The 19,582-nt window shown below is 30.4% G+C and overlaps 1 protein-coding gene across 1 annotated transcript; it reads right to left on the bottom strand.

The window, feature by feature from the left end:
- Positions 1 to 16,182: 16,182 nt before the first annotated feature.
- Positions 16,183 to 18,642, bottom strand: LOC135958688 (AAC-rich mRNA clone AAC11 protein-like). Its single transcript, XM_065509579.1, has 3 exons — positions 18,614 to 18,642; positions 17,147 to 17,628; positions 16,183 to 17,033 (listed from the first exon to the last, which is right to left on the bottom strand). The coding sequence occupies exons 1-3, from the start codon at positions 18,640 to 18,642 to the stop codon at positions 16,183 to 16,185; spliced, it is 1,362 nt and encodes a 453-aa protein (XP_065365651.1).
- Positions 18,643 to 19,582: the final 940 nt, after the last annotated feature.

Here is a 19,582-nt window from a genome sequence, read left to right as displayed (position 1 = left end):
TTCTTTAGTAAAAAATTAAGAAAAATCTAAGTTTTCTTAAATTCCCATTTGTTTTCTTTTAAATCCCAAAGTGGGGATTTTGTTATTAGAGTTTGGGAATTTAACAAAACTACTATTTTCCACCAAATTTCATATTTTTAAGAAAAATCTAATTTTTTTTAAAATCCCAAAAGGGGAATTTTGTAATAAAAGTTTGGGAATTTGCTAAATTCTTTATAAAAAAACAAATTATTTCACATCCCCTTAAAATTACCACGATTTTTGCCTCATTTTTCTTATAAAATCACTTGAAATTCTTAATATTTTCATGTATTTTATTAATATTTTTAACATTTTATCAGTTTTTTAATGAAATTTTAAGTTCCCGGCAAATTAAAAAAATCCCCAATTGGAAATTTTGTTTATGAATTTTGGTATTTTCTTGTTTTATACCTCTATGATTAATTTAACATCCCCTTGTTATAAATTTTATAAAATTGTTGTTGTTCCCACATTAATTTTTTTGTTCAAAAAGCCTGCTTTGGCACCCACTCATTTCAAAACAATGGTTGATAATTTTGAAAATTTGAAACTGATAGCAAATATTTACAATACATATGTGTTTGTTTCTATGAAAACAACTCAATTAACTAGATAATGTTGTTTGTTATTTTGTTATAAAACTCAACCCTCCCTCCTATGTGGACTAAAAAGATATTCAATATAAATTCTAATGAAAAAAGTCTATTGAAAATAAAATAGAATTGTCCAAAAAACAAAGTTCTGTGAATTGTAAACAATATTGTTAGAAAAATAACATTTTAAAAGCCAGCCATATTGTTGAAAACTGTGTGAAACAGAAAATAATAAGCTCATTAACTAAATACAAACACAAATAATAACAATAATATGACATTGTACTATCATGCACACACAGAAAGGAAGGATTAATCAACAACAAGAGAGAATGTTTAATATTGAGTTTAATAAACACAATAACGGTAAATGTCAAGAGCAACAATATATAGAGACCCACACACACATGACAAAAACCTTGAGAGACTTTGTATTGTTGTTGTTTTTGTCTAGCAAGAGCAAGAGATGAGCCAGTGTGTTGATAAAGATAATTAGATTTAATACCGTTAACTTACCTTCTCTACACACTCTCCTACTTACTTATGCCTTATCTCTTTTATATTTTAATAAGAGCATATGCTGAAACCCTTATAACCCTATTAAAATTGTTGCTTTTTTGTTGTTATCACCATCATTATTAATTAGTTAACTTTAATTCTTTTTTATTTTGAGGTTTATCTCTTGTTTAGTTTATAATTTAAGTGAAAAATTCTCACCCCATCCCACCCCGTTTTGTTTAAGTTTAATTTTTTTTACTGTTTAATTTGTGGGTTAGACACGTGTGTCTTATTATTAGTAAAGGCCCTGCACATGGGACTTTGTTGTTTTGTTATTTTAAAACTTAAACTTATTTTATTTATTTATATATATTTGTGGGTGTGTTGTTAAAAATATTTTGTTTATTCTAGTTTTTTGTTTTTTTTTTTTGTTATTAACAGTATTTTATTACATTTTAATGAATTTATGTCTGGTCCATTATAAACATTTTGTTAGTCTCATATTTCGTTGTTGTTTTTTTGTTGGTTTTGTTTTACATTTGGGAATTTTATGTTTCACTTAAGGTTGCTTTTTTCAATTGTCATACGAAGCTTTAGCATACGTTAAGTAGAGTTAAGGCGACACTTAAAGCAACTACTACACAAAAATAATTTCTAAAGCTAAGCATTTATTCTTAAAGAAAATTTATATTTTTCAAAATAAAGTATAAAGTTTATTTCTAGATGTATTGGTGTTATTTTACATGTTTTTGAAAATTTTTTAAAAAGTACCAAAAAAGTACTTTTTTAAAAAAGGACATTTTCAAGAAAAATTTTAAAATTAAAATTTTTTTTAATAAGAACTAAGCGTATTTTGGTCTTAGATGTAATTTTAGATGTTTTTTGAATAATTTAAAAAAGTACCAAAAAAAGTACTTTTTTTAAAAAGGACATTTTCAAGAAAAATTGAAAAATTATAATTTTTTAAATAAAAACTAAGCGCATTTTGGTTTTAAAAGTAATTTTATATGATTTTGAATTTTTTTCAAAAAGTACCAAAAAGTACTTTTTTACTAGAAAACAGCTAAATTATATTTTTTTTACTCTAAAATATCTAAAAAACTAAAACTAGCTTTATTTTCAGTGTAATTTTATATTTTTTTTGAATAATTTTAAAAAGTACCAAAAAAGTACTTTTTGAAAAAAGAACATTTTCACGAAAAAGTGAAAAATTATAATTTTTAAGCATATTTTGGACTTAAAAGTAATTTTATATGATTTTGGATATTTTTTAAAAAGTACCAAAAAAAGTACTTTTTTGGTACTTTTTAAAAAAAGTACCAGAAAAAACAAAAATTAAAATTTTTTTTTACTCTAAAATATCTAAAAAACTAAAATTATCTGAATTTTTAGTGAAATTTTATATGTTTTTGATATAAAACTAATGGTATTTTAATCTTAGATGTAATTTTTCATGTTTTTGAATTTTTTTCAAAAAGTACCAAAAGAGTACTTTTTCATTTGGAAACAATAAAATTATATTTTTTTTACTTTAAAATAGAAAAAAAACTAAAATAAGCTGAATTTCAAGAGTAATTTAAATGTTTTTGAATAATTTTAAAAAGTACCAAAAAAGTACTTTTTTATTAAAATATATTTTTTCACGAAAAATGAAAAATCGTCCTTTTTTAAGTAAAACTAATATAATATAATAAGATTAAAATATTAGATGTAATTTTTCATGTTTTTGAATTTTTTCAAAAAGTACCAGAAAAGTACTTTTTCGCTAGAAAACAGCTAAATTATATTTTTTTTCCTCTAAATTATCTAAAAAACTAAAACTACCTGGGTTTTCGGTGTAATTTTATATGTTTTTTTGAATAATTTTAGAAAGTACCAAAAAAGTACCTTTTATATTTTTTTTCAATAATTAGTTTTTTACTAAAAGGCACCTTTTCACAAAATAGTACTAAAATTATAATTTTTTATGCCTTAAAATAAAATAGCTTTATCTTTAAGTATAAAACCTTTTTTTATAGAAAAGTGATTTTGAATATTTTCTAAAAAGTACCAAAAAAGTACTTTTTCAATAAAATGTACAATTTCTCGAAAAAGTGAAAAATTATCATTTTAAATAAAAACTAATCGTAATTTGGTCTTAGATACAATTTTACATGTTTTTGATTATTTTTTAAAAAGTTCCAAAAAAGTACTTTTTCACAAAACAACAAATTTATATTTTTTTACTCTAAAATGTCTAAATACATTGATTTTCGGTGTAATTTTATATGTTTTTGAATAATTTTAAAAAGTACCAAAAAAGTACTTTTTTCGAAAAGGTATTCTTTCACAATAAAATAGTAACATTACAATTTTTTATATCTAAAAATAAAAAAATAAACTAGATTGGTGTTTATTGTTATTTTAAAAAGTTATTTATAAAAGTTATTTTAAATTTTTTCTAAAAAGTACTTTTTTTACTAGAAAACTTAAAAATTATATTTATTTTTCTCTAAAGTAACTAACAAACTAAATCTAGCTTGATTTTTGGGGTAAAATTTTATGTTTTTGAATAATTTTGAAAAGTACCAAAAAAAGTACTTTTTTAAAAAATTTTCAGAAAAGTACTTTTTTACTAGAAAACAGCTAAATTATATTTTTTTATTCTAAAATGTCTAAATACCTTGATTTTCGGTGTAATTTTATATGTTTTTGAATAATTTTGAAAAGTACCAAAAAAAGTACTTTTTTCTAAAAGGTACTTTTTCACAATGAAATTGTAAAATTAAAATTTTTACTTTTATCGGGTTTTTGATGTAATTCTGCATGTTTTTATATATTTAAAAAAAGTACCAAAAAAAGTACCTTTTTACAAAAATTACTTTTATACTTAAAATAGTGAAATTATTGTTTATTTATGTTTTAAAAGCGAAATAAAGTGTAATTTGAATTTTTTTTAGAAATATACTAAAAAACTACTTTTTTACATTTCCTTTTTTCATTTCATTTTTTCCTTTTAAGAACTCTTCAAAAAACTAAGATTTGTTTGGTCTTAGGTTTAATTTTTAATATATTTTTTAATATTTTTAAAAAAGTACCAAAACAAGTACATACCTTTTTACAAAAATTACTATTACACTAAAAATAGATAAATTTTTATTAAAAACTAAAAAAGTAACTAGAATTAAGTCTAAGTTGTATTTTTTTTTAAACATACCAAAAAGTACTTTTTACAAAAATCTCCTTTTTCACAAAAAATAGTGAAATTATAATTTTTTACTTTTAAAAAATTCCTAAAAACTAAGATTTGCTGGGTCTTGTGTGTAATTTAACATATTTTTTGAATATTTTTGTAAAAAGTAGCAAAAAAGTACTTTTTTAAAAAATTTAATTTTTTACAAAATTTTGTTAAATTATCACTTTTGTATTTTAAAACCCCAAAAAAACTAAGATTTGCTTGGTCTTAGGTGTAATGTAATACCTTTTTCAACATTTTTGTAAAAAGTACCAAAAAAGTACTTTTTTAAAAAATTTAATTTTTCACAAAAAATAATGAATTAATCATTTTTTAGCTTTAAAAATCCCAAAAAACTTAGATTTGCTTGGTCTAGGTGTAATTTAACATATTTTTATAAAAAGTACCAAAAAAGTACTTTTTTAAAAAATTTCCTTTTTCACAAAAACTAGTGAAATTATAATTTTTGTATCTTCAAAAAACCCAAAAAACTAAGATTTGTTTGGTCTTATTATATTTTTGTAAAAAGTACCAAAAAAAGTACTTTTTTAAAAAATTTCCTTTTTCACAAAAAATAATGAATTAATCATTTTTTAGCTTTAAAAATCAAAAAAAAACTAAGATTTGCTTGGTCTAGGTGTAATTTAACATATTTTTATAAAAAGTATCAAAAAAGTACTTTTTTAAAAAATTTCCTTTTTCACAAAAATTAGTTAAATTATCACTTTTTTATATTAAAACCCTCAAGAAACTAAGATTTGCTTGGTCTTGGGTGAAATTTAACATATTTTTGAAAATTTTTGTAAAAAGTAGCAAAAAAGTACTTTTTTAAAAATTTAATTTTTCACAAAATTTTGTTAAATTATCACTTTTTTTATATTAAAACCCTCAAAAAACTAAGATTTGCTTGGTCTTAGGTGTAATGTAATACATTTTTCAATAATTTTGTAAAAAGTACCAAAAAAGTACTTTTTTTAAAAATTTCCTTTTTCATAAAAAATAGTTAATTTATCCTTTTTTATCTTTAAAAATCCCAAAAAACTAAGATTTGCTTGGTCTTATTATATTTTTGAAAAAGTACCAAAAAAGTACTTTTTTAAAAAATTTAATTTTTTACAAAAAATAGTGACTTAATCATTTATTAGCTTTAAAAATCCCAAAAAAAACTGAGATTTGCTTGGTCTAGGTGTATTTTAACATATTTTTGTAAAAAGTACCACAAAAGTACTTTTTTAAAAAATTTCATTTTTCATTAAAAATAATGAATTAATCATTTTTTAGCTTTAAAAATCCAAAAAAAAACTAAGATTTGCTTGGTCTAGGTGTAATTTAACATATTTTTATAAAAAGTACCAAAAAAGTACTTTTTAAAAAAATTTCCTTTTTCACAAAAACTAGTGAAATTATAATTTTTTTACCTTTGAAAAACAAAAAACTAAGATTTGCTTGGTCTAGGTGTAATTTAACATATTTTTATAAAAAGTACCAAAAAAGTACTTTTTAACAAAAAATTTAAAATTATCGTTTAAATCCGAAAAAAATAACACGAAATGTCTTTTAGGAGTAAATGTTCTTGTTTTTGAATAATAAAAGTTCTAAAAACGGTAATTTTTCCCAAAAAAACTGCAGAATTATAAATAGAATGTTTCCCGCTTCCAGCTAAGAAGAAGAATGAATGCTTTTTTATTGTTTACTTAAAGAAAACCTTGAAACCTTGGCTTCCGCAAGACATAAAACTCTTTATCGTAGAACTATTGATAACATTAAAAATATGCTTTCCATCCTATAAGCCTTAACAAGTATTCCATTAACTTGTTGCAAACATATGGACTGAATTGTTAATATCGCCTTAAGTTTATGCTCAAGGCTGTAGCAATAAAATTTGCAAAATGATACGTGTTTCTGTTTACCAAAGTGGATTTGAGTGCATCCAACTGACACTTATGAGCGATAGACATTTATAAGGGGATGTTAGACAAGAAACCTATGTCAGGAAAAATACGTAATGTGGTTCTTCCTTTTTTGTACAAAAAAAGGTCTTTATTATAGGAAATTATCTCTCTCGTTCCGTGACTTTAATATTGCGAAAGTTTTACATTTGAAGCGGTGGCATTAAGCAAATCTAGGAAAAGATCTTCTCTTGCTTTTGAAGTTTGTCTCTTTAACTTCATTGTTAGAGGGAAGTTATCTTTCTCTTGCTTGATCTACTTCGTCTAATGGCGAATTCTTCTCCTGCTTTTGAAAGTGCTCTCTTTACGTTCATTGATAGATGGAGGCTATCTTTCTCCTAATTTGGAAGAATCTTGCCTAGAACTTTCATCTGGATTTGTAAGACTGTTGATAGGAATTTCCTTTATTCTTGGATGAAGATAATTGCGATCTTTTATCTGAAGATCTATAACGAGATTTTTCTCTTTTCTCGTTGGAGAAAAATTTTGGTTTTCTTTCTCTCTCCTACTTTGGAAGGATCTTGCTTTGAACTTTCAGCTGGATTTGTAAGACTGTTGCTAGGAATTTGCTTATTATTGGATGAAGATGATTGAAATCTTTTAACTGAAGATCCATAACGAGAATTTTCTCTTTCCTTGTTGGAGAAAAATTTTGGTTTTCTTTCTCTCTCCTAATTTGAAAGGATCTTGCTTAGAATTTTCATCTGGATTTGTAAGACTGTTGCTAGGAATTTGCTTTATTATTGGATGAAGATAATTGCAATCTTTTATCTGAAGATCTATATCGAGAATTTTCTCTTTCCTCGTGGGAGAAAAATATTGGTTTTCTTTCTCTCTCTTACTTTGGAGGATCTTGCTAAGAACTTTCATCTGGATTTGTAAGACTGTTGATAGGAATTTCCTTTATTCTTGGATGAAGATAATTGCAATTTTTTATTTGATGATCTCTAACGAGGAATTTCTCTTTCCTTGTTGGAGAAAAATTTTGGTTTTCTTTCTCTCTCTCAAACTTTGGAAGGATCTTGCTTAGAACTTTCATCTGGATTTGTAAGACTGTTTCTTTATAGGAAATATAGGATCTTACAAACCCAGATAAAAATTTTTCCAAAGTTGGATCCTAGATCCTTCCAAAATAGGAGAAAGAAAGAAAACCAAAATTTTTTGATCAACGATGAAAGAGAAATTCCTCGTTAGAGATCTTCAGATAAAAGATTTCAATCATCTTCATCCAATAATAAAGCAAATTGGATGAAGATGATTGAAATCTTTTATCTGAGGATCTCTCAGATTCAGGATCTCTCGTTGATTAAAAAATTTTGGTTTTCTTTCTCTCTCCTACTTTGGAAGGATATTGGATCCTACTTTGGAAGGATCTTAGAATTTTTATCTGAATTTGTAAGATCCTTTATTTCCTATAAAGAAACTATTGTTCTCTTTCATCTGCAGATATTTAACAAGGATTTGATCTTTCATCGTTGGAGAAAAATTATTGGTTTCTGACAAGATCGTTGACGTTGTATTCCTCCACTATAATCACAAAGGTTTTGTTGGAGAATTAACATCTTCAATGGAAAGAAATTTACTTCCTTTATTATGGAAGGATTGTGTTTGCAGCGAGTTCGAGAATAAACTTTCGACATTCTCAGATCGTTGATCCAACTCCAGCTCTGGTAACAGATCATCAACTGCTAATAACTAAAATTCAGAACGACCTCTAAATAGAAGATGAGAACGATAAGGAAAACCTTAAAATTTGTATGAAATATTCTTGGAATCTGTCTTCTTTGATGAGCTGTCTGGTCAATCGGACCCTCATTTTCCAAACCCCAAAATTTTCTTTTAATAATTTCCATTGTTTTAGCTTAGCCTACCTTCTCTCCTTCTTCATAACTCGTCACGTTGACCATAATTTATCATCCTTAAGTAAATGTCATAATTTTTCCTGATGAATTTTTATGTTTGGTATTTTTCTGTTGGACGTGTGTTCGTTTACGTTTTACATCACCACAATGCCATTGACTAGACTTAAGGGATTTTCATTTCATATTTAAAGTAAACTACATATCATTGGGATGTCTCACATTACCTTGACAGTGAAATTAAAATGAGGCGCAAAAACAGAAACCTAAATTGATGGTCAGCCAAGAAAATGTGGAAAAAAGTAATGCAGTTTTGTTTTGTTTCCAGGAAAGATAGCAAATATTTCCTGTTCATGCCACTTAGGACATTCAGCACGAGCGATTTGAGGGCATGGTCATGTCAGGAGGAGTTGATATGAATCCCTGTTGGAAGATTGATTCAAATTGAAGTAATGTATTTGATATTTATGTCAAATCTTTCCTGATATTTTTCTATATTTTCTCCAGGAGTGACTCAATCTAAAGGAGATTATTTCAATTTGGCTGTCACTCTTTATTCTTGATTAATTGCTTCCGGAATGCTCCAGTATTTTATCTTCCTTGATATTTGTCTACCATTTTAAAGAGAGTTTGGTTAAGGATTATTGTACTCATTTCAGCTTACGTCTTTATTTTAGTACTGTTTCTTTATAAGAAATATAGGATCTTACAAATCCAGATAAAATATTTTATCCAGATAAAAATTCCAAGATCCTTCCAATGTAGGATCCAAGATCCTTCCGAAGTAGGAGAGGGAAAGAAAACCAAAATTTGTTAATCAACGATGAAAGAGAAATTCCTCGTTAGAGATCCTCAGATAAAAGATTTCAATCATCTTCATCCAATTTGCTTTATTATTGGATGAAGATAATTGAAATCTTTTAACTGAAGATCCATAACGAGAATTTTCTCTTTCCTCGTTGGAGAAAAATTTTGGTTTTCTTTGTCTCTCTCAAACTTTGGAAGGGTATTGAAGAATCTCTAAGAATTTTCATCTGGATTTGTAAGACTGTTGATAAGAATTTCCTATATTCTTAGATGAAGATAATTGCAATCTTTTATCTGAAGATCTCTAACGAGAATTTTCTCTTTCCTCGTTGGAGAAAAATTTTGGTTTTTTTCTATCTCTTACTTTGGAGGATCGTGCTAAGATCTTTCATCTGGATTTGTAAGGCTGTTGCTAAGAATTTGCTTTATTAGTGGATGAAGATAATTGAAATCTTTTATCTGAAGATCTATAAAGATGATTTGCTCTTTCCTCGTTGGAGAAAAATTTTGGTTTTCTTTCTCTCTCCTACTTTGGAAGGATCTTGCTAAGAACTTTCATCTGGATTTGTAAGACTGTTGCTAGGAATTTGCTTTATTATTGGATGAAGATGATTGAAATCTTGTTTCTGAAGAGAAAAATTTTGGTTTTCTTTCTCTCTCCTACTTTGGAAGGATCTTGCTTAGAACTTTCATCTGGATTTGTAAGACTGTTGATAGGAATTTCCTTTATTCTTGGATGAAGATAATTGCAATCTTTTATCTGAAGATCTCTAACGAGGAATTTCTCTTTCCTTGTTGGAGAACAATTTTGGTTTTCTTTCTCTCTCCTACTTTGGAAGGATCTTGCTAAGAACTTTGATCTGGATTTGTAAGACTGTTTCTTTATAGGAAATATAGGATCAAACCCAGATAAAAATTCTTCCAAAGTTGGATCCTAGATCCATCCAAAATAGGAGAAAGAAAGAAAACCAAAATTTTTTGATCAACGATGAAAGAGAAATTCCTCGTTAGAGATCTTCAGATAAAAGATTTCAATCATCTTCATCCAATAGTAAAGCTAATTGGATTGGATGAAATCTCTTATCTGAAAATCTCTAACGAGGAATTTCTCTTTCAGCGTTGATTAAAAAATATTGCTTTTCTTTCTTTCTCCTACTTCGGAAGGATCTTGGATCCTACTTTGGAAGGATCTTAGAATTTGTATTTGGATTTGTAAGATCCTTTATTTCCTATAAAGAAATTATTGTTCTCTTTCATCTGCAGATCTTTAACAAGGATTTGCTCTTTCATCGTTGGAGAAAAATTATTGGTATCTGACAAGATCGTTGTTGAGCTCATTGGAAGGAAGTTGTATTCCTCTACTATAATCACAAAGGTTTTATTATGTGAGGATTGTGTTTGCAGCGAGTTCGAGAATAAACTTCCGACATTCTCAGATCGTTGATCCAACTCCAGCTCTGGTAACAGATCATCGACTGCAAGTACTTAAAATTCAGAACGATCTCTTGGAAGAAGATAAAAATGATAAGGAAAATGTTGAAATTTTTATGGCTTTCGATGAAATATTCTTGGGATTTGTCTTCTTTGAGCTTTATAACGACCATTATTTTCCAAACCCCATAATTTTATTTTAATAATTTCCATTATTTTAGCTTAGCCTACCTTCTCCCCTTCGTCATAACTCGTCACGTTGACCATAATTTATCATGCTTAAGTAAATGTCATAATTTTTCCTGATGAATTTTTATGTTTGGTATTTTTCTGTTGGACGTGTTCGTTTACGTTTTACATCACCGCAATGACATTGACTAGACTTAAGGGATTTTCATTTCATATTTAAAGTAAACTACACATCATTGGGATGTCTCACATTACCTTGACAGTGAAATTAAAATGAGGCGCAAAAACAGAAACCTAAATTGATGGTCAGCCAGCCAACAAATTGTGAAAATGTGGAAAAAAGTAATGAAGTTTGGTTTTGTTTCCAGGAAAGATAGCAAATATTTCCTGTTCATGCCACTTAGGACATTCTGCACGACCGATTTGAGGGCATGGTTATCTCAGGAGGAGTTGATATGAATCCCTGTTGGAAGATTGGTTCAAATTGAAGTAATGTATTTGATATTTATGTCAAATCTTTCCTAATATTTTTCTATATTTTCTCCAGGAGTGACTCAATCTAAAGGAGATTATTTAAATTTGGCTGTCACTCTTTATTCTAGATTAATTGCTTCCGGGATGGTCCAGTATTTTATCTTCCTTGATATTTGTCTACCATTTTAAAGAGAGTTTGGTTAAGGATTATTGTACTCATTTCAGCTTACGTCTTTATTTTAGTGCTTGAATTTTCTTTATATTAAAAAGGATTCTTTATTTACAGAACATTTTATTAACATAAATACTTAAAAGGAACTTTAGTTACAGGAACATTAGGCTTAAATTAACTTATGTTTTCTTAAACTAATAGAGAAATTCTTTGTCATGTTGGAACTTAAAGCAAAACGTTTTGAAACACTTACGTTTCTTGGGAGTTGGTGTGGTAGATTCTCGTTCTACTCTTGAAGGAAGATCTTCTTTACTACTACTATTAGCTGTAGAAGAGCTGGGAGTAGTGGAATACAAATGTTTTTTGAGTTCTGCTAAAGGCTGTGAACTAAAGTCAAAGACTGGAATGTCTTCGGGATTCTGAGCTTTAGAAAGCAAGCCACTGCTTAGGAATTGTTTCAAGAAAGGTGATATAGTAGCTGGTTGCGGTACATGTACTGCTAAAGAAGGAGTAGTAGTAGTGGCTGGAGTTGATGATTGGCTATTTGAAGCTATGTTGGAGTTTGGATCCGTAGCGGTATCTGGAATTTTTCCTATACCTTTTAAAATTTGCTTAATGAAATCTGGTAGAGATGAGGCTGGGTTGCTGGTGGATGTAGAAGGAGAGGTTGTGGCTGGTGTTGTGGAAGTTTGTTTGCTGGCATTTAAATTTTCTTGTTTTGCATCATTTCCTAACTCCTGATTTCTAGAATTTAAATGATTTATTATAATGTCTCGTATATAAGGAGGTACGGTTAGAGCAGGACTGGAAGAGTCTAGAGATTGAAAACTTAAGTCGTTCTTTTGAGTAGAAGGATGCGGACTTCCTGGAAGTTTTAAAGCAGCTTGAGCATTATGGAATGATGGTAAATTCAAAAGGTATTTGGGATCATAATTGGTGGGAATTGGCAGTGATCTTTTCCAGACTTCCAAAGGTCGATGGCCGGGAATTTGCTGTGCATTTAAAAGAGAATTATCTTGAATAGAATAATGATGTAAACTTTTTCCTGGATGTGTTATTTCCTTTAGAGATTGTGGTAGTTGTAAAGTAAAATTTCCTCCCTTTCTCGCAAGATCATTTAGAGGATATATTGAATTATCATGTTTGGTGTAAGGTTGTGTTAACGTTACATCTGCTAAAGGTTTTTTCAAGAGATTTTCATAATTCGGAATATCTTCCAGATTGATGTTGTGAGTAAGAAGACGCTGCCTTAAAAGTTCTCGCATCAAGGGAGATAATAAGGAGGAAGGAGTGTTAGTTAAAGGAGATCTGGTTTGATGTGAAATTGAGGAATATATGGAATTGTCTCCATAATAGGAAGGAGGTAAAGAAGAGCCTTGGATATTTGGAGGTTGCTTTTGAAATCGGTTTATAGTATTGGAAGGATTTTGTATAGAATTAAGGTCGTTTTGGTAAGCAAATGTTCGTCCTGTAGCATCCAAAGTTGGTTGTCTTGAACTGTCCTTAATGTTGGAAAGAAATTTTGTTGTTTTGGCATCAGAAGGTGGTTGAGGAAAAATTCCTCCATTGTTGGATGGAGGAATGGACAGTTGCCTTGAACTATCCTGATTTTTGGAAGGAAATGATGGACCTCTAGCATCGTTAGTTTGTGGATGAGAACTTTCTCTTTCATTGTTGGATGGCAACGATTTGCCTTTGGATTCTGAAGGCTGCTGCCAAGAATTGTTGCTGTTGGTGGAAGGAAATGATTGTCTTCTGGTATCTAAGGACTGTTGTTTGGGATTGTTGCCATTGTTGGAGGAATATGATCTATTTTGAGCATAGGAAGATGGTTGATGAGGAAGTCCTCTTTCATTGTTGGCTAAAAACAATTGTCCTTTAGATTTTGAAGGTAGCTGCCTAGAATTGTCGCTGTTGGGGAAAGGAAATGACGGTTCTCTGGCATCTGAAGATTGTTGTTTGGGATTGTTACCAATGTTGGAGGAATATGATCTATTTTGAGCAGAGGAAGATGGTTGTTGAGGATTTTCTCTTTCATTGTTGGCTGAAAACAAGCGTCCTTTAGAGTCTAAAGAATTGTCGCTGTTGGTGGAGGGAACTGATTGTCCTCTGGTCTCTGAAGATTGTTGTTTGGGATTGCTGTCATTATTGGAGGAATATGATCTGTTTGGAACATAGGAAGATGGTTGAAGGGAATGGGATCCTTCATTATTGGAAGGAAACTGTTGTCCTTTAGATTCTGAAGGTTGCTGCCAAGAATTGTCGCTATTGGCGAAAGGAACTGATTGTCCTCTGGTATCTGAAGATTGTTGTTTGGGATTGCTGCCATTATAGGAGGAATATGAACTATTTGGAACATAGGAAGATGGTTGATGAGGATGGGCTCCTTCATTATTGGAAGGAAACTGTTGTCCTTTAGATTCTGAAGGCTGTTGCCAAGAATTGTCGCTGTTGGTGGAAGGAAATGATTGTCCTCTGGTATCTGAAGATTGTTGTTTGGGATTGTTGCCATTGTTGGAGGAATATGATCTATTTTGAGCATAGGAGGATTGTTGATGAGGACTTCCTCTTTCACTGTTGGCTGGAAACAATTGTCCTTTGGATTCTGCAGGTTGCTGTATAGAATTGTCGCTGTTGGGGAAAGGAACTGATTGTCCTCTGGTCTCTGAAGATTGTTGTTTGGAATTGTTGCCATTGTTTGAGGAATATGATCTATTTTGAGCAGAGGAAGATGGTTGTTGAGGATTTCCTCTTTCATTGTTGGCTGGAAACAGTTGTCCTTTAGATTCTGAAGGTTGCTGCCAAGAATTGTCGCTATTGGTGAAAGGAACTGATTGTCCTCTGGTATCTGAAGATTGTTGTTTGGGATTGTTGCTATCGTTGGAGGAATATGATCTATTTTGAGCATAGGAAGATGGTTGTTGAGGATTTCCTCTTTCATTGTTGGCTGGAAACAGTTGTCCTTTAGATTCTAATGGTTGCTGCCAAGAATTGTCGCTATTGGTGAAAGGAACTGATTGTCCTCTGGTATCTGAAGATTGTTGTTTGGAATTGTTGCTATCGTTGGGGGAATATGATCTATTTTGAGCAGAGGAGGATTGTGGTGCTCTTGTTTTTTCAGGTTCCTGTTTAGATTTTTCATCCCGTTTAGCAGGAAATGTTTGTTTTCTGGAATCTAAAGATTGTTGGAGATAATTTTCATTAATAGTGGAAGAAACTGAATCTTCACTGCTTGCTGTAGTTGGTCGACTGGAAATGATAGGATTATGGAAAGGCAGAGATATTCCGGAACCAACTTCTGAAGGTATTTGCTGAGAATTGTTATGACTCTTTAATGGTAGAGACTGTTTAGGATTTTCTGGAGATTTGGAATGAGATTTTCCAATATTCTTCTTTACCAAATCTTCATCAATATCTATTTGCGGTAGTTGCTTAACATTCATAGCTTTCATTAATATGCCACTTTTTAAAAGCAGCCTTACAAAAGGAGAAAGTGTGGAGCTATCAAAAGGAGAGGCCGTTGTTGTGGTCATAGGAGTAGAGGTCATAGTCTCCTGCTTTTGCATACTAGCATTCACCGTATTATTAGTCAGAGCATTACGTTTTTTCATCTCCAGTTTCTGCTGCATCAAATCATTTACAAAACCCATAAATGTTTTCAAAACTTCTATATCATTGTCATACAAAACAACCGTGGAATTTTTAAAACTTCTACTATACGGATGCGAATATTCATTGTAGTTTTCAACTAATGGAAATGTATGACACACCATGGCCATGGACAATAACATGAAAGTTTTATATTGATTCATGTTATTTTCACTTTTGTAATGGCTTTTTTTTAAAAGTTTCTTTTTTTTATGAATGAATGACTGAATGACTGTGTAAAAGAATGACGTTTGTTGTGTGGTGTAATGTTGGCAAAACTGATGATGTTGTTTATATTTTTGTGAAATTTATATGAATTAATTTGTTTAAACTGTTTAATTGTCTGGTATTGCGTTTTTTGTTCTTAAATTGAGTAGTCAATTGTGATTGTACGTGCTTGAAAAAATAGTTTTTTCTTATTATTTTATGGAGTATTATGTCATTTAAGAAAGATAAGAAAGTGTTTTATTAAAATTGCGTGTGAAATTTGGTTTGAGTAGAAGAGAAATTTCCGTATGTTTTCTTTTTTTCAGCCTGCGGAAATGACGTTTGTTGGTTATATCCGGTCTCGTGAGATAAACTTTCATTAAGAAAGTCTCAATAGTTTTGAATGACCTTCATTAATAAGCAATTAATTGATGCATGAAGTTCATGGGAAGAAAAATACATGGTATTTCAATAAAAAGTGTTTTTTATTGCAATAAAATTAGGGATATTTATTAAAGAAAAGTTAGAGTTGGATGTGGTGTTTCTTTAGATATTGTGCTAGTTGTAAAGGGAAATGTCCTCCCTTTCTTGTCAGATAAAGGATAGAGGATATATTGAATTATCAGCTTTGGTGTAAGGCTGTGTTAATGTTGCGTCTTTTAAAGTTTGTTTAAAGAGAGATTCATAATCCGGAATATCTTCCAGATTGATGTTGGGAGTAAGAAGACGCTTCCTTAAAAGTTCCGCATCAAGGGAGATAATAAGAAGGAAGGACTGTTAGTTATAAGAGATCTGGTTTGTTCTGAAACTGAGGAATATATGGAGTTGTCTCCATAATTGGAAGGAGGTAAAGAAGAGCCTTGGGCATTTGGAGGTTGCTCGTAGAAATCGGTTTATAATATCGAATGGAAATTGTGTAGAATTGTGGTCTGTTTGGGTAGCAAATGTTCATCCTGTAGCATCTGAAGTTGTTTGTCTGTAAATGTCATTATTGTTGGAAAGAAATTTTGTTGGTTTGGCATCAGAAAGTGGTTGAGGAGAAATTCCTCCATTGATGTAAATTGATGGAAATGACTGTCTCCTTGAATTATCTCCAATTTTGAAAGGAAATGAGGGACCTCTAGCATCGTAAGTTTGTGGATGAAAACTTTTTTATTTCATTGTTGGATGGCCAAGATTGGCCTGTGAATTCTGAAGGTTGTTGACAAGAATTAGCTCTGTTGGCCAAAGGAAATGATTGTCCTCTATTATCAAGATATTGTTGTTTGGGATTGTTGACATTGTGGGAGGAATATGATCTATTTTGAGCATCGTAAGTGTGTTGATGAGAACTTTTTCCTTCATTTTTGGATGGCAACGATTGGCCTTTGGATTCTAAAGGTTTGTTGCTGTTGGTGGAAGGAAATGATTGTCCTTTGGTATCTGAAGATTTTTGTTTGGGATTGTTTCCATTGTTGGAGGAATATGATCTATTTGGAACGTAGGAAGATGGTTGATGAGGATGGGCTCCTTCATTATTGGAAGGAAACTGTTGTCCTTTAGATTCTGAAGGTTGCTGCCAAGAATTATCATTGTTGAGGAAAGGAACTGATTGTCCTTTAGTATCTGGAGATTGTTGTTTGGGATTGTTGCCAATGTTAGAGGAATATGATATATTTTCAGCAGAGGAGCATTGTAGATGAGGATTTCCTCTTTCATTGTTGGTTGGAAACAGTTGTCCTTTGGATTCTGAAGGTTGCTGCCTAGAACTGACGCTGTTGGGGAAAGGAACTGATTGTCGTCTGGCCTCTGAAGATTGTTGTTTGGGATTGTTGCTATTGTTGGAGGAATATGATCTATTTTGAGCATATGAAGATGGTTGTTGAGGATTTCCTCTTTCATTGTTGGCTGAAAACAAGTGTCCTTTAGAGTCTAAAGGTTTCTGCCAAGAATTGTCGCTGTTGGCGAAAGGAAATGATTGTCCTCTAGTATCTGGAGATTGTTGTTTGGGATTATTACCATTGTTGGAGGAATATGATCTATTTGAGCATCGTAAGTGTGTTGATGAGAACTTTTTCCTTCATTGTTGGATGGCAACGATTAGCCTTTGGATTCTGAAGGTTGTTGCCAAGAATTGTTGCTGTTGGTGGAAGGAAATGATTGTCCTTTGGTATCTGAAGATTGTTGTTTGGGATTGTTACCATTGTTGGAGGAATACGATATATTTTGAGCAGAGGAGCATTGTAGATAAGGATTTCCTCTTTCATTGTTGGCTGGAAACAGTTGTCCTTTGGATTCTGAAGGTTGCTGCCTAGAACTGTCGCTGTTGGGGAAAGGAACTGATTGTCCTCTGGTCTCTGAAGACTGTTGTTTGGGATTGTTGCTATTGTTGGAGGAATATGATCTATTTTGAGCATAGAAAATTTCTTCTTGAAGGTTTTCTATTTTATTGTGGGCTGGAAACACTTGTCTTTTATATTCTGAAGGTTGCTGCCAATAATTATCATTCTTGGCGAAGAGGAATGATTGTCCTCTGTTATCTAAAGATTGTTGTCTTGGCTTATTTTCATTGTTGAAGGAATATGATCTATTTTGAACATAGGATGAGGATTTCCACTTTCATTGTTGGCTGGAAACAATTGTGCTTTAGATTCTGAAGGCTGCTGCTAAGAATTGTCGCTGTTTGCGAAAGGAACTAATTGTTCTTTGGTATCTGAAGATTTTTCTTTGGGATTGTTGCCTTTTTTGGAGTAATATGATATATTTTGAACATGGGAGTATTGTTGATGAGGACTTCCTATTTCATTATTGGCTGGGAACAGTTGTGCTTTAGATTCTGAAGGCTGCTACCAAGAATTGCCGCTGTTGGCAAAAGGAAATGATTGTCCTTTTGTATCTGAAGATTTTTGTTTGGGATTGTTGCCATTGTTGGAGGAATATGATCTATTTTGAGCAGATGAAGATGGTTGTTGAGGATTTCCTCTTTCATTGTTGGCTGGAAACACTTGTCGTTGGGATTCTGGACTATTTAGATCAGTTAAAGAGCTTTTTACACAAAGAGTTCATCAGCATAAGATCACTGAAATCCTAACAAGACAATGAACTCATAATTATCAGCTTAAGTTTGTGTAGAAAACTCTTTAAGTGATCTAAATAGTCCAGGAAGGATATAAACTAGATTACCTAAGTATATCCTGCGTAATTCAAAGTTGGTGAATTGTGTTCTTCTAATAGCGATCTGCTTATTCTTTACTGAGATTACATTCTTGATACCAAACTGTATTGTTTATGTAATAAAGCAATTGATCCAAACCTTTGCCAGCTTAAACTGATCTACATTAGCTTCTATCCTTTTGGGATATTGAGGATCGTTCAGCTATATTACTCAACACATGATTAAGGCATATCAGTTCTTGAAGTTAATTGAAATATATCTCAAAAGGCTACTCACTCGTTATTTTATAGTAACAGCCGCATTTTCACTAGAAAAACCAGTCCAGGAAGGATAGGCCTACATTAAAAGAATTCGATAAGATGGATCAATCCTATTATCCCAGAAAATAAGATCGTACAACTGTAAACCGGAGCAATATTTACGCATGGTATCCCTAAAAGTAAAAATTACTATTTGTTTTAGTTGAGTTCCACTGTTACCTCTCTCAACTTCGCTCTTTTGCCGAATTGTTAATCTCTCCAAACCCTCATAATATTATATTTTAAACGAAATAAACTATTTAAAGCAGATGTTGTTCGAAGATTAAACTAAACAAAACCACGTCTCATTAAAGAATTATCTGCATTTATTATAATAAATATTTATTTCCCATTTGTAATCTGCAATTGAAATGAGCTAAAAACATGAACGCACAGCAAATAGTTTATAAATTAAACACAATTAACAAAAATGCGATTAGTTGGTTTAAACAAGTGAACGTAATAATTAACAAGATTAAAATGTTAAAATAAATGAATAGAAAATAAAGAAAATTTTTATAATTTTTGAGTGAAAAAGAAGGACTTTAATATGTTTAAAGTTTTGTTAAGATTAAGTGTGGTGATAGGGGTGATTTTAGGGGTTAGTGGTAAACCACAACTTTTACTTAATAGCGGGGGTTTACTGCAAGGTTTATTGGGGGGAGCTAGTTTACCAGCGGTAAAGGATGTCTCCAAGGGAGTGTTTAATATAAAGGATAATCAGCAAGAGGGTAAGTTTTAATTTTGAAGTAAGAGAGCTATACTGCAGAATCTTGTATATCCATCACCAAAGAATACTTCAAAATAAAAATTTGGAATATTTTTTGGTGAAAAATATTATGAGAAAAAAAAATTTTAAAAATTTAATTTATAATTTTTAAAAAGAAAATTTATAAGTTAAAAAAATTTTTTTGGTTGAAAAAAAATTCGGGTTAAAATTTTTTTTTTAATTTTTTAGTGAACAAAATTTTATGAGAAAAAAAAATTTGAAAAATTTTTAAAAAGAAAATTTATTAGTGAAAAAAAATTTTTTTCGTTAAAAAAAAATTCGGGTTATTTTATAATTT

The sequence above is a fragment of the Calliphora vicina genome, chromosome 4, assembly GCF_958450345.1.
Source record: "Calliphora vicina chromosome 4, idCalVici1.1, whole genome shotgun sequence".
Classification (NCBI taxonomy): Eukaryota; Metazoa; Arthropoda; class Insecta; order Diptera; family Calliphoridae; genus Calliphora; species Calliphora vicina.
The sequence above is the reverse complement of the archived record's forward strand: the minus strand, read 5'-3'. Positions and strand labels throughout refer to the sequence as shown.